The sequence below is a fragment of the Puma concolor genome, chromosome F2, assembly GCF_028749965.1.
Source record: "Puma concolor isolate L17-30 chromosome F2, mPumCon1.1.hap2, whole genome shotgun sequence".
Classification (NCBI taxonomy): domain Eukaryota; kingdom Metazoa; phylum Chordata; class Mammalia; order Carnivora; family Felidae; genus Puma; species Puma concolor.
Genome location: NC_141684.1, coordinates 39,613,447 through 39,627,139, shown reverse-complemented (window position 1 = coordinate 39,627,139; position 13,693 = coordinate 39,613,447). Strand labels below are relative to the sequence as shown.

At 41.3% G+C, this 13,693-nt stretch overlaps 1 protein-coding gene across 1 annotated transcript in view; it reads left to right on the top strand.

The window, feature by feature from the left end:
* LAPTM4B (lysosomal protein transmembrane 4 beta) overlaps positions 1-13,693 on the top strand; it is a 77,925-nt gene that overhangs the window by 41,137 nt on the left and 23,095 nt on the right. Inside the window, exons 3-5 of the mRNA XM_086695082.1 lie at positions 6,056-6,129; positions 6,492-6,614; positions 9,803-9,901. Coding sequence (XP_086551208.1) covers positions 6,056-6,129; positions 6,492-6,614; positions 9,803-9,901 — 296 coding nt within the window. The remainder of the gene's footprint in view (positions 1-6,055; positions 6,130-6,491; positions 6,615-9,802; positions 9,902-13,693) is intronic.

The window sequence follows — 13,693 nt, the reverse complement described above, 5'->3', positions numbered from 1 at the left end:
GAGATCATGACCTGAGCGGAAGTCGGATGCTTAACTGACGAGCCACCCAGGCGCCCCACAGAAATTGAATATTTAAACAAAGACATTTCATGAAATCAAGCCACTAAAAAAAATGAAAGAAATGATTTGAATCATTATATGAAAACACACATACACGCGCACACCTACATACACCTTTTTTGTATCATAGGCTAGCATGATAATGTTGGAAGAAATAAATTGGGGAAGCTGTTTGCAACATTTATGATAGACAAAAAGGTAATATTCTTAATATATTGCAAATTGTGTCAGGCAGAACACTTTCAGTTACAAGAGATTGAAACCAACTCAAATAGGAAAAAAGCAAGAGGTTTGGGTGACTAAGAAAAATATCAGTCTCACCAATAATAGAAAATTAGAAAAAATAGAGACGCATTTCATAGAACTCCGTTATATGCCTTTTTTATTTCCGTGATTGACTATCAGAAAACATTATCTAATTATGCCATTTGTGGCCTGTGGTATAGCTTTTCTTAGGATCCTTTTCAAATTAGAGCTGCATTATTGAGGCAGGACGTTAATTTAGGGAACAGTGTGAAGACAGTGTGTCTGACTGGGTTGCTACTAGGAAATAATGTGTCAAGAATAAGTAAAGGATGGGGCACCTCAGTGGCTCAGTTGATTGAGCATCCCACTTGGGTGCAGGTCTTGATCTCGCGGTTCGTGAGTTCGGGTCCCGTGTCGGGCTCTGTGCTAGCAGCTCAGAGCCTGGAGCCTGTTTCGGATTCTGTGTCTCCCTCTCTGCCCCTCACTTGCTCACACTCTCTCTCTCTCTCTCTCTTTCAAAAATAAATATTTTAAAAAAATAATAAGTAAAGGGCATCTATCCCTGTCACCGACCAGTACTGTTACTGATTTTAAAAATCCGTACGTTGTTGTTGGAACTGTTTCCTCTTTTATGTCTGACGTCATTAAAAGGAATGAATTTTAATCCCTCAGAGTTACTCACGTCCACCAGGGTGCACTCACTACACACTGTCAGAGGAGCCAGCATGTGCTCCAGATTGCTAGGAGATAGAAGGCGTATTAGCCTGCTGTGTCTTCTCTGCTCCATGTTTTTATTGGATTTACACTTTGATTCTACCTAAGCTATTTCACATGCTTGTCATATACTCAGTCCGGTCGGTGTGGTTGGTATAATCATTTGTACGAACAGAATTTTGAAAATTTCCTCATCTCAAATTAACTTTTTTTTTTTTTTATGGTAAGTAGTATCTCACTATGAATGGTAAACGGATATTCTATGACTTTTCTCTTACTTTTGTGCTTTTTAAATTTCTCTATCTTTTTAACAAGGTTTTATTTATTTATTTTGAGAGAGAGAGAGAGAGAGAGAGAGGGAGAGACAATGCCAAGCAGGCAGTGCAGAGCCCTACACAGGTCTTGATCCCACGAACCGTGAGATCATGACCTGAACTGAAATAAAGAGTTGGACACTTAACCGACTGAGCCACCAGGTGCCCCTGTGCCCCTAATTTCTCTTCTTGGAGAAGGAGGTAAATTTAAACATTTTTTATAATTATATGAGATTTAGTTCTGGAGTTTCTTTTTACTTCAGAATAGGATATGCCGGCTATATTAGTGTTTTTTTAGGTTATATTAATATTTAAAATGTTTGAATACAACCTTGAGTTTGTATACCTAGAGTCTCTTTTAAGATCTGTGAAGTATGGGGCGCCTGGGTGGCGCAGTCGGTTAAGCGTCCGACTTCAGCCAGGTCACGATCTCGCGGTCCGTGACTTCGAGCCCCGCGTCAGGCTCTGGGCTGATGGCTCAGAGCCTGGAGCCTGTTTCCGATTCTGTGTCTCCCTCTCTCTCTGCCCCTCGCCCGTTCATGCTCTGTCTCTCTCTGTCCCAAAAATAAATAAACGTTGGAAAAAAAAAAAATTAAAAAAAAAAGATCTGTGAAGTAAAGAATACCCTATAAATGGGCTGGCTTCCATTAATTTTTTTTCTCATTATAAAATATGCTTGTACAGAATTTGGAAACCATGTCAGTAGACAAAGAAGAAAATAATAAACTTCTGCCTGAGTTCCGGTTTCAGAGATTGCTATAAATTCTCATAGGTTTTGCACATAGCAAGTACATACCGACGTCCAATTCCTTTTAGGGAGGCTGCATGGTTTTCCTCCCCAGCTGGGTAACATCCGGGTGAAGAGTATAGACTCATCCTTCTTGGGGAGAATATCCCATCCACCGCTTACTAGCTGGGCAGCCTTGGGCAAGGGACTTGCCTTCTTCTAGTCTTTTTCTAAAATGCAATTATTAATAGTACTAACCTTATAGGGTTGTCCTGAGGATTAACATAATAACACAGCACCTACTTCACTGCGGAAAGAAGGCACACATATAAGTGGGGACCGTAAAAGCAGACAATGGACATTCCACGGTGGTCATAGCTTTATGTAGGAACGGAGAGCCTGATAACCCTCATTACTTCATATGCAAATGGCATGCTAGAATGCATCCACGTGGGCTTACATATGTGTGTGTGAGAGAGACTTTCCCTTTGCTGTTAAGGAGTTAAGTCTCTCAGCTTTTGTTTTGCATATAAAATGCATTCAAGTTTATTCCCCTCACGATCCTACAAGAATACCATAGGGCATACATGAACTTTCCTTGTAGGTATCTCTTCCCTCATAAGAGGGAAAAGGTAAGCCAATTTAACATTAAAATTATAAACTACAAAATCTGTATGTATGCTTTAAAGAATTTTTTAAGTACTGGCTAGTACTGGTCATCCTCTGAGGCTTTCATAACCGTATCTTTTTTCTTTTTTGAGAATGAAATGTTGAATTTATTCCACTAAATCCATATAGATTAATCTCAGGAACCTTCATTTTTAAAATTTTAAATATGGCAGATGGTCTTTGTTGATATACCTGCGTTGCTGTCCTAGAATGTACTTTTATCCAATTCTTCTGTTTGTAAACCTCCTGCCTAAAATGTCCTCTCCTCTCTGAAGCTGAGGATGCAGAGAGGATGGTTCTAGAAGTGGGATGTTTTCCTTTGGAGGATCGAAGCAGTCGGCCACATTGGTTCATTGGTCAGTATTGAAAGCTGAAGAGGAAGCAGCAGTCTTAGCAGAACCAGAGATTTGAAATCCAAGAGCAGGACTAGTCACAGTTCAGCCTTTTGGGGCAAATACTGTCTCAGCGGGTTTCATAACTTCTAAGCCTCGTTTTGCGGTCTGCTTGGTGGGAACAGTGTCGTCTCAGAGTTAAGAAGACTAAATGAGGTATGCGTGAAATGCCTCAGAAACTGCCAGCACCATACAGATGTTTTACTGCATGGGTTTTTGCACTGTCTTAGCTAGTAAGAATCCCACAGTAGAACTGCTTTAGAAACCCAGTCATATGTGGGGGCGCCTGGGTGGCTCAGTCGGTTGAGCATCCGACTTCGGCTCAGGTCATGATCTCACAGCTCTTGAGTTCGAACCCCGCATCGGGCTCTGTGCTGACAGCTCGGAGTCTGGAGCCCGCTTTGGATTCTGTGTCTCCCTCTCTCTGCCCCTAACCCACTCTCATTCTGTCTCTGTCTCTCTCAAAAATAAACATTAAAAAAAAATTAAAAAAAAAAAAAAAGAAACCCAGTCATATGTACTAATCTGAATCTCTAGGGGTGTGGGACTCCTCAGTGACTCGGTTAAGCGTCAACTTTGACTCAGGTCATGATCTGACAGTTCATGGGTTTGAACCCTGCATCAGGCTCTGTGCTGACAGCTCAGAGCCTGGAGCCTGTTTCAGATTCTGTGTCTTCCTGTCTCTCTGCCCCTCCCCTGCTCATCTTCTCTCTCTCTCTCTCTCTCTCTCTCTCTCTCTCAAAAATAAACATTAAAAAAATTAATCTGAATCTAAAGACATAATAACATGACCTCTTGAATAAATGTTCACTTAGTCCCTGCTGTGATATAGGCAGTGTTCTAGATCAGCACTGTTCAATAGAAAGAGAGTACAAGCACATATGTAAGTTAAAATTTTCTGGAAGCCACACTTAAAAAGGTAGACCCAGGTGAAATTAACTGTACTACTTTTTGTTTATTTTTTTAATTTTTATTTTTGTAATTTTTTAATATTTATTTACAAGAAAGAGAAAGAGAGGGAGACAGATTGCAGGTGGGGGAGGGGCAGAGAGAGGGAGACACAGAATCCGAAGCAGGGTCCAGGCTCTGAGCTGTCAGCACAGAGCCCGATGCGGGGCTCGAACTCACGAGCCATGAGATCATGACCTGAGGCAAAGTTGGATGCTCATCCGACTGGTTTGTCTTATTTAACTCAGTATATCCAGAATATTTTAGCATGTGATCAGTATAAAAATGATTAAGATATTTTACATTCTTTTTTTTTTTTCAAGTTTATTTATTTTGAGAGAGAGAGAGAGAGAGAGAGTACGAAGGGGAGGGTTTGAGAGAAGAGAGGGAGAGAGAATCCCAAGCAGGCTCTACACTGTCAGTGCAGAGTCTGACCTGGGGCTTGATCTCTTGAATCGTGAGATCGTGATCTGAGTCATAATTAAGAGTCAGATGCTCAACTGACTAAGGCACCCAGACACCCCAAGATATTTTACTTTTTTTTTTTTTTTTTTGGTGGTAGGTCCTTGAATTCTGGAGTATAGTTTAATCTTACAGCACATCTCACTTCAGACTGAGCACATCACAGGTGCTCTGGGCCCACATGTGGCTAGTGGCTCCTGTGGTGGGCATCTGTCTCCTTCTATATGTTGGGGTTGCAGTAGTAAAGAAGATGCAGAAAGTTCTTGCCCTCAGGAGGAGTCCTCTAGCAAAGAGAGACTGATAATACACAACAGGTATAAACAAGATCATAGTGATACGTGCTGTAAAGAAAACAGGACATTGATGTGGGAGGAACCGGAAGTAGGATGAATACTCAGGGAAGAGCTGTTGGAGGTGTTGATGTTTGAGCTGAGGTGCGAATGATACAAAGGCAGAGCTAGTCCTATGGTAATGGGAGTGAAGGTGCCCCAGTCAGTGGGATCTACAGGTGCCAAGGCCCTACAGTGGGGTGTTCTCTCTGTACTTAGGGAACTGAGTGGCATGGCTGGATTGTAGTACGTGAGAAAGTGTGAGGAGATTAGAGAGAGATTAGGCATGCTCTAGAAGAAATGACAGACATAAAGGCTATGATAAACTGAGATTTTATTTTTTTTTTTTTCAACGTTTATTTATTTTTGGGACAGAGAGAGACAGAGCATGAACGGGGGAGGGGCAGAGAGAGAGGGAGACACAGAATCGGAAACAGGCTCCAGGCTCTGAGCCATCAGCCCAGAGCCCGACGCGGGGCTCGAACTCACGGACCGCGAGATCGTGACCTGGCTGAAGTCGGACGCCCAACCGACTGCGCCACCCAGGCACCCCCTGAGATTTTATTTTAAATGAGAAGCCAGTGGAGGGTTTTAATGGGGGCATAAGACACACATGAGTTTATAAAATACATGTTAGGCACTCATGCTTAAAAAAATGCCTAATTTATTGTATATCTAATTCAGTGGACCAGATGACCAAACTTTTTTTTAAAAAATATCTGTAACGAAGATCGCTTTCCCGTTTTCAAAATAAACTTACGTGTAAGTCAGTATGTTATGTGTAGACATTTTTATGATTCAAGGAGAACTTCTTTGGACATATTATGTCCATTAACTATCATCTTCTCAAATTCCTAAAGAGCTCCAAGTGGTTTACTTCGTATAAAGTTCTCACTTATAATTGGTTTATAAACAAAATGCCTTTGACGAGAGATGAAAAAAATGTTAAAACACGGGGTGCCTGGGTGGCTCAGTCAGTTAAGCATCTGAGTCTTGATTTCGGCTCATGATCACTCACAGCTTATGAGTTCAAGTCCTACATTGGGCTCTGCTGACAGTGTGGAGCCTGCTTGGGATTCTCTCTCTCCTCTCTCTGGCTCTCCCCTGCTTACACCTTCTCTCTCAAAATAAATAATATAAAAAAAATGTTAAAACAGTGGATCTAGTACTGATTTTCTTTTTTTCTTTTCGCAGACATGTGCATTGCGATTGCAATTTCTCTTCTTATGATCCTGATTTGTGCAATGGCTACTTACGGAGCATACAAGGTAAGCAGCCTTGAAATAAGGGGCTGAAAAAAGGGGCTTTTTCCTTGATCCCTTACACTTGTAACCTGTGCAGCTACTTGTAAGAAGGAAGAAGTGATGAGTCTCAGTTTCCTGTAAGAATCTTTGGAAGTTTAAATCTCACATTAATATGATGTGGATGGAAAACCAATGCTGTAGTCTCAGAAATGTCCAGAGGCTTGTTTTTGACCACCGCTGTCTGCCTTGTCAGTTGTCATGACCTGGTTGATTGAATTTCTTGTCCTCCATTTCCCTTCAGATCAAGAAAGGTTTTGTCTGAATTGGGAAGAAACCATATTTTCTTACGTGGAACACATTGACGTTGTATTTTCTGTCCTATTTAGCAACGCGCTGCCTGGATCATCCCGTTCTTCTGTTACCAGATCTTTGATTTCGCCCTCAACACCTTGGTTGCCGTCACTGTGCTTGTGTATCCGAACTCCATTCAGGAATACATACGACAGCTGGTATGTGGCCGTCCCCACCACGGTTCCTTCATGAGGGAAACCCGCAAGTCAGGGATCGAGACATCAGCATACACACACTTGTGATTTTGTGTGTCTTTCACTGGCTTCTGAGTTACTGATTAGAAATTTTTGAGTGTTGTCTTAAAGATGAGATTTTTGGTTTCTTAGAATGCTTGTCAGGACAACATAACCTCTGGAGTAGATAAGTAGGGGCTGTATTGACTCTATGAGATGCACCTACATAAATCAATAAGCTAGTTACTGATTATTATTTTTGTAAGATGTAGTTTGCTCAGTTATTAGCAAAGGATAGCATTTTGCCTCTGCTGTTGTATGGGAAAAGTGGAACTATACTATATGCTGGTTCCCAAACTGATTTGACCATAGAACCCCTATCTTCCTCAAGTATCTTTTTGGGACTGGTTTTCTGTTAAATGCCCTTTGTGATCATCTGAGCAAATGCGGTGGGTCGCTGGGTGTTCAGAAGCTTGTGGAAGGTGTGAGATTAGAATAATTCTGTGCCTTTACATTTTTAGCCTTCATTTTTAAAATTGTGAATGTGCCTTAAAATTTAATTTCTTCAAAATTTTAGAACGTTTTAAAGGGGGAGAATGTTCACTCTTTGGAAGTTTGCATTGTCTATGAGCTCTGGGGAAGGAGCAGGGTTTTTCTGGGATGGGAGATACAAGGCTGAGGATTTCAGGTGACAGGGGAGGCCAAGAGGAAGTTCAGTGGAAAAGAGAGAGATGGAGCAGGAGGAGGAGGGGAGGGAAGGAAATGTGGCCTCAGAAGTTTCCGATCTTAAGGCAGTCATGCCCAGATCACGTAACTAATACTTAGCAGACCTCGCATGAAAAGCCTCCAGCGTTTTGCTCCTTAAAAGCATTAGGTTGTCACTGTTATGGTTGTCATTCTTTTTAGTAATAACTTATCCTTGGTTTAGATAACAGGTCCAGGGGCTCCTGGGTGGCTCAGTTGGTTAAGTGTCTGACTTTGGCTCAGGCCATGATCTTGCAGTTCATAAGTTTGAGCCCCGCATCGGGCTCTGTGCTGACAGCTCAGAGCCTGGAGCCTGCTTTAGATTCTGTGTCTCCCTCTCTCTCTGCCCCTCCCTCTCTCTCTCTCTCTTTCTCAAAAATAAATAAAAACATTTTTAAAAAATTAAAAAAAACCCAGCAGGTCTATGTTTCGGTAGCCTGTAGTGTCAAGAAAAATTTTGTGTATTTGCCATGTGTGTTTTTTTGTGTATTTTCCACGTGTATTTTCTAATTGTATGTTATCTCTTGTGGTACAGCTTGAGTATTACTGCATGAGAGTGTTTCTATATAACGAGCAGGTTGTAGAATTACCTTTTTCTTTAGGGACTTGTGTTTTTACTCTGTAATGAGGACCTAGTGCTGGGTTCCTAAAGTCAACCTTGGAAGTGTGCAGGAAGCATGATTTCAGCATAGCCTGTCACCTTGAGGGGCTGGTAAAGGGGGTGGTGCTGAGTTAGGAGACACTATAAGACAAGCCCTATGGCAGCCCTGTGACTGCTTGAAGAGTGTCCTGTGTGCTCCGTCCCATATATTGCAGAAATGTATAAGGTGCAGGCAGGCGTTCAGAACACTCAGAATACTACCTTGACTTTGTTATACCCCACCTTGTTCAGTCACTTAGCCTTAGAGCTGCCAGTGGTAAAATGATAATATCGGGGATACTGCTGACAGTAATCATAGTATCAGCAAAAAAAAAAAAAAAATCACTGTCTACTTTTATTTGTAATTACAAACCAAATAATACAAGTGTCTTCAGTCTGTTCTACTTCAAGATCAGTCTAAGTTGAAGTGGTGAGGCTTATGGATTATCACGATGCTTAAGGATGATGTTAAAGCTCCAGTGACAGCAAGGCCCCGCTGACAAGCTGAGATACAGGAGTCTGCGGGGACCGTTATCTGAGAAAGCTGGCGGAAGGCACCCACTTAATTCTAATGCCTGTTCTGTTCATGTGGAGTCTTGTAAAGTGCAGCTAAAAAAAGTTGTGCCTGTGTTCTATAGGCCTTAACTGGACGTAGAAACCACGCTCGCTTTTCTGGAGGAAAGAGTATAGAGATGTTTGTGGAAGGAGTCACAAACTTCCACTTTAATCCTTTTTTTTTTTTTTTTAATTAGACACAGAAACAATATGATTTCATGTTGATCTTGTGAACCAGCACCAAGTTGTTTTATTCTTACCTTTAAGATTAGTACTACAAAAGCCCTTCCAGTCTCCAAGGGTAGGGACCAGTTTCATGAGCTGATCACAAAGAATGATTCAGGTTTTATTTCTTGGGTATTTTGCCCAAAGCGAAAGGAGACTGAAAACCAGTTGGTGATGTTTCCTGGGGGGAGGAGGAGTCGGGCACATGAGTCATGGGTTTTCTTTGTATTCTTTCTTAACATTTGGAACCTCTTTGTTATGTCTCAGAATACTGCTCATGTGGAATCCAAACAGTTATGATCTTAGGTGATGAAGAAGAGAGGAAAGGGGACATGGTTTCCCAAGCTGCCTTCCACGCACACTGACCCAGGCCAGTTAGAGGAGGGCTTCCCCCAGGCGGAGCAGGGGCTTCATGGTGGGGCCCCGTCACCCCCAATCATAGGGGCAGGTTTGGGTCCTCCTGAAGGGACTTCTTTGACCTGATACTTCATCTGTATGGTCAGATGGTAGGGCTTGGTCTTTGGTTTTTAATGCTGTGAATACCTACTAGTGTAAAAGATTTGCTCTTTGAAGAGAAGCAGCATTAGCAAAAATACTCTGTATAAATAAAACAGGATTTTAATAGTTTTTCCTCCTTGGCCTGTGCAAGCCCTTTAGAGTGGTCCAGAATTTGCATAAAATCTAAATGTCAGAGGTATATATAGACTACTGACTTTAACTTTTTGGATCATAGGAGGCAGTGTTACATTTTCAGGTCTCATTTAATGAACCTTCCTCTGATTTTTCTTTTCACGAGTTATTGCCTGAATTATGAGTACACTGACCTCTCCCCACAAACCGTTTGTTACTCTTTAATTAGTAGAGGTAGGCTAGAAAGTTTGTAGGGGTCTTACATAATAACTGTCTGTTTTAACTAATTGCTTTTTAATAAGCATATCTGGTGAATGCCTAAAGAGTGTAATCCTGAATGATTAATGAGATTTGCTAATGGGGCACTTTTTATTTGCAGCCTCCTAATTTTCCCTACAGAGATGATATCATGTCCGTGAATCCTACCTGCTTGGTCCTTATTATTCTTCTGTTTATCAGCATTATCTTGACTTTTAAGGTAAGTGTGAATATTTTACTTACGGCTTAAATATTATTAAATGTATTCATGAATGTTGAAGAAGTAAGCAAACTTGTGTCAGTTTTTTTTCTTGCTTTAGATTTCTGAACTGTTTTCTTGTTTCCTAACAATTCTGTTCTTTCTCTTATTTATATGAGAGTAACAGTAACCACACTTCCACAGGCCAACCAAGGGTTATTCCAAAATCCATTTGGATGGGAATACATTAATGTATACATTAGGTTGTATGTTTTATATACTGCAACAGCCATTACAATGTCTGTGTGCACTTTCTTTTGTAATTTGTTTTTAAAATGTAATATATTTTGAACAGTGTTCTCTAACCATCTGGTGTATGAATTTATCATTATTTAATAAATTGCTTTTTGTTGGACATCAAGACAGTTTCTACTTTTTCACTTGTTAATAGTGCTGCAGTGAATATATTTTTTTAAATGTTTATTTTCAAGAGAGAGAGAGAGAGAGCAAGTGGAGCAGGGGCAGAGAGAGGGAGACAGAGGACCTGAAGCTGGCTCTGTGCTGACAGCAGACGGCCTGATGCAGGGCTTGAACTCACAAACCATGAGATCGTGACCTGAGCTGAAGTTGGATGCTTAATCGACTGAGCCACCCAGGCGCTCTTGCAATGAATATTTTTACTTCATCTTCAGTATATTTATTTCCTCAAGATACATTTCTTAAACTTAGAGGGTATGCGTAGTTGGAGGGCTTTTGGTAGGTTGTCAAATTGATCTCCCCCCCAACTGGGTGACTGACACCCTGTCAACACTGTTTCCCCCACCTCAACAGTTGAGTACCAGCTCTCCTTTTTCATTTTTGTGAACCTGATGGTAAAAACATCACTATAATTTGTGCCTGTGTGCTACCAATAAGTAAAAATTTCTAGACTAAAATACTAGACTTTGAGCTTTTAATCCTTAAAAAATAATAATCTCATTGTGTTTATTTTGGTGTAAACTTTCCCAGTTCTTAAAAAAGCAAGCCTTGGGGCATTTGGGTGGCACAGTCGGCTAAACATCTGAGCGTCCAATTCTGGGTCTCCGCTCAGGTCGTGATCTCACAGTTGAGGAGTTTGAGCCCCGCTTCGGGCTCTGTGTTGACAGTGTGGAGCCTGCTTGGGATTCTGTCACTCCTCTCTGCCCCTTTCCCACTTGTCTACTGTTGCTCTCAAAATAAATAAATAAACTTAAAAAATTTTTTTTTAAATAATCAAGCATCAGTAAGCTTGAAGAAGCCTCATTTAGGGAGAAAAGTCACTTCAAGCAGGTAATATGATGAAGAGGAGTAGGGGATTATTTGTGTCTACATTTTCCCCACGAAACTCTGAATATGTTGATGTTGCCCGTGTAGTTCAGTGCTTCAGGTTTGGGCCAATTTTATACACGGATTTGGAGGCTTTACCCTTCCGTGTGGTTCTGCTCCTCTCACCCCAGCCTTCCGGCTGCGCAGTTAGCCCCGAACATTGTCGTTTGCCACCCCAGGTCACCCCTGTCACATGCAGAGTTGGCAGCACCCTCTGGCAAAAGGTCATCAACTATCAATCCTCTACTCCCGGTAGTTTGTCTTTCACAGGTAGACTCTTTAGTTTCTGCCTGCTTTCGGTCCCCCCACCTACCCTCCATGCTTTCAAGTTGTGCACATGTCTTACTCCAGATTCTATCATTTTTGCCTGAAGGAAGGTTAGTCTGACCAAGCCGCTTTCTGCCATTACCAGGAGCTCGGAGGCTGGGACCTCCGGGTGCTCTTGAAGGCATGTTTATTAGTAGGCATTTTCATTTGTATTGGAAATGCTTGGAGTTGTTGAGTCTGATTTAGCTTCTGTCACTGCTGCTTCTCGCCGAGTAGCCAGAGCCATGGTTTCCTCATTTAATAACTAGCAATAATGGTGAAGAAAACATTCTGTACAGTGACTGTGAGGTTTAAGTGCCCTAATGGATGGGAAGATGTGTCATTCATTCATTTTCTCCATAAATATTTATTAAGGGTATTCCGTGTGCCAGGCTGTGTTCTAGGTACTGGGATTTGGTCGTGAATAAGAACAATTTCTGCCCAAGGGTGCTTTTATAAATTGCAAAACACTTAGTTATCATTATGATCTAATAAAAGGCACAATACAAATCTGCCTCCACCCTGTGGGAAATGTGTACTTCTCCTAATATTTCGTTACATACATTATCTATTAACTAGACTGCATTTCCTTGGGAACGTAGACTAGGCCTTCATGTTTATATTCCGCTTAGCACTAAGCTGATGCCTTGCACGTAGAGACTCAGTAATGACTAAATAAATATGAGTCTACATGTTGTGACTTCACATATCAGTTTACCTGATCAGTGGCTCTCACGACCTGATTTCACTGTTACTGTTTAATAAGATTAATCACCACACTGGTTCCCTAGGAGTCCAAACCAGGATGCGTAGTCCATTTCAGTCTGTTCCAAGGCCACAAAGGGAGCAATGCTTACCACCTAGCTCTGCAAATACATGATGGACATGATTTGTCAATGCAAGGTTATTTGGGAAACATATTAGATATTTAATTCTCCTGAAGTTGAATAAGCTTACAGAAATGTCAAGAAAGAAATAAGATCACTGAAGTCAGTTATTGGGTTTTTAGTGACAATAGGCCAGAGGTTTTCCCCCTGTTGGAGTGTTGAGTAAGTGAATGCACGTGGTGTTGCAGGGGGCCCTCGAGAATGCCGCCTGAGCTTGTGAAGTCCCCGTCCCCGGGCACTTCCCCTCTGCTGTTCAGCCTTTCTGTTACAGATTTGTCTTTGCAGGGGCCTCACATTGTCTTAAAGAATAGCTACAGTTCGGGGCGCCTGGGTGGCTCAGTCGGTTAAGCGTCCAACTTCGGCTCAGGTCATGATCTCACGGTCCGTGAGTTCGAGCCCCGCGTCGGGCTCTGTGCTGCCAGCTCAGAGCCTGGAGCCTGTTTCAGATTCTGTGTCTCCCTCTCTCTGACCCTCCCCCATTCATGCTGTGTCTCTCTCTGTCTCAAAAATAAATAAACATTAAAAAAAAAAAAAAAAAAAGAATAGCTATAGTTCACTGCTAAAAAAATGGATGAGTAGTCTTCTTACATAACATGTAACTGATATGTCCAAACATTCTTCTTCATTTGTATTGGAATTCCCAAAAAGTCTAAGGCTTTTTTTTTTCCCACTAAAGAAACAATGGCATTACTGAGTAAACTGAAGCTTTGAGTAAATTGAACATACTGTGTACATTGTTCAAGAAATCTGCCCTTCCTGTCTTTCTCATTGTTGATATCTGGTTTCAGATTATTGCTGTCCAGGAACATGTTGTAAAATAGCATTATACATTTTCATCCTAACATCCTCACAGCATACTTAAATATAAGAAGTAATCACCATTAAGTATGAATGCAGCTTAAGACAGCATTCTGAGTATATGACAGAGTGTTTTATCTCACTCTTCCGAGAAATGTTGACAAGCACCCCTTTCGTCCTTAAATATCTTCTTTTATAACAAACAACTTTGTTTTATACAAACAACTTTGTTTTATAACAAACAACTTTGTTGCAGTGTAATTCATGTGTCATAAAGGTCTCCTATTAAAAGGGTACAATTCGGTGGATCTTAGTATATTCATGGAGTTGTGTGAACACAGCTCTGTGGTTAAGCAGCATAACTTTAGAACATTTTTATCACTCACCACCCCCAGAACCCCTCCCCCTGGCAACTACTAACCTACTTTCTGTCTCTGTAGATTTGCCTGTTCTAGACATTTCATGTAAATTGAATCAT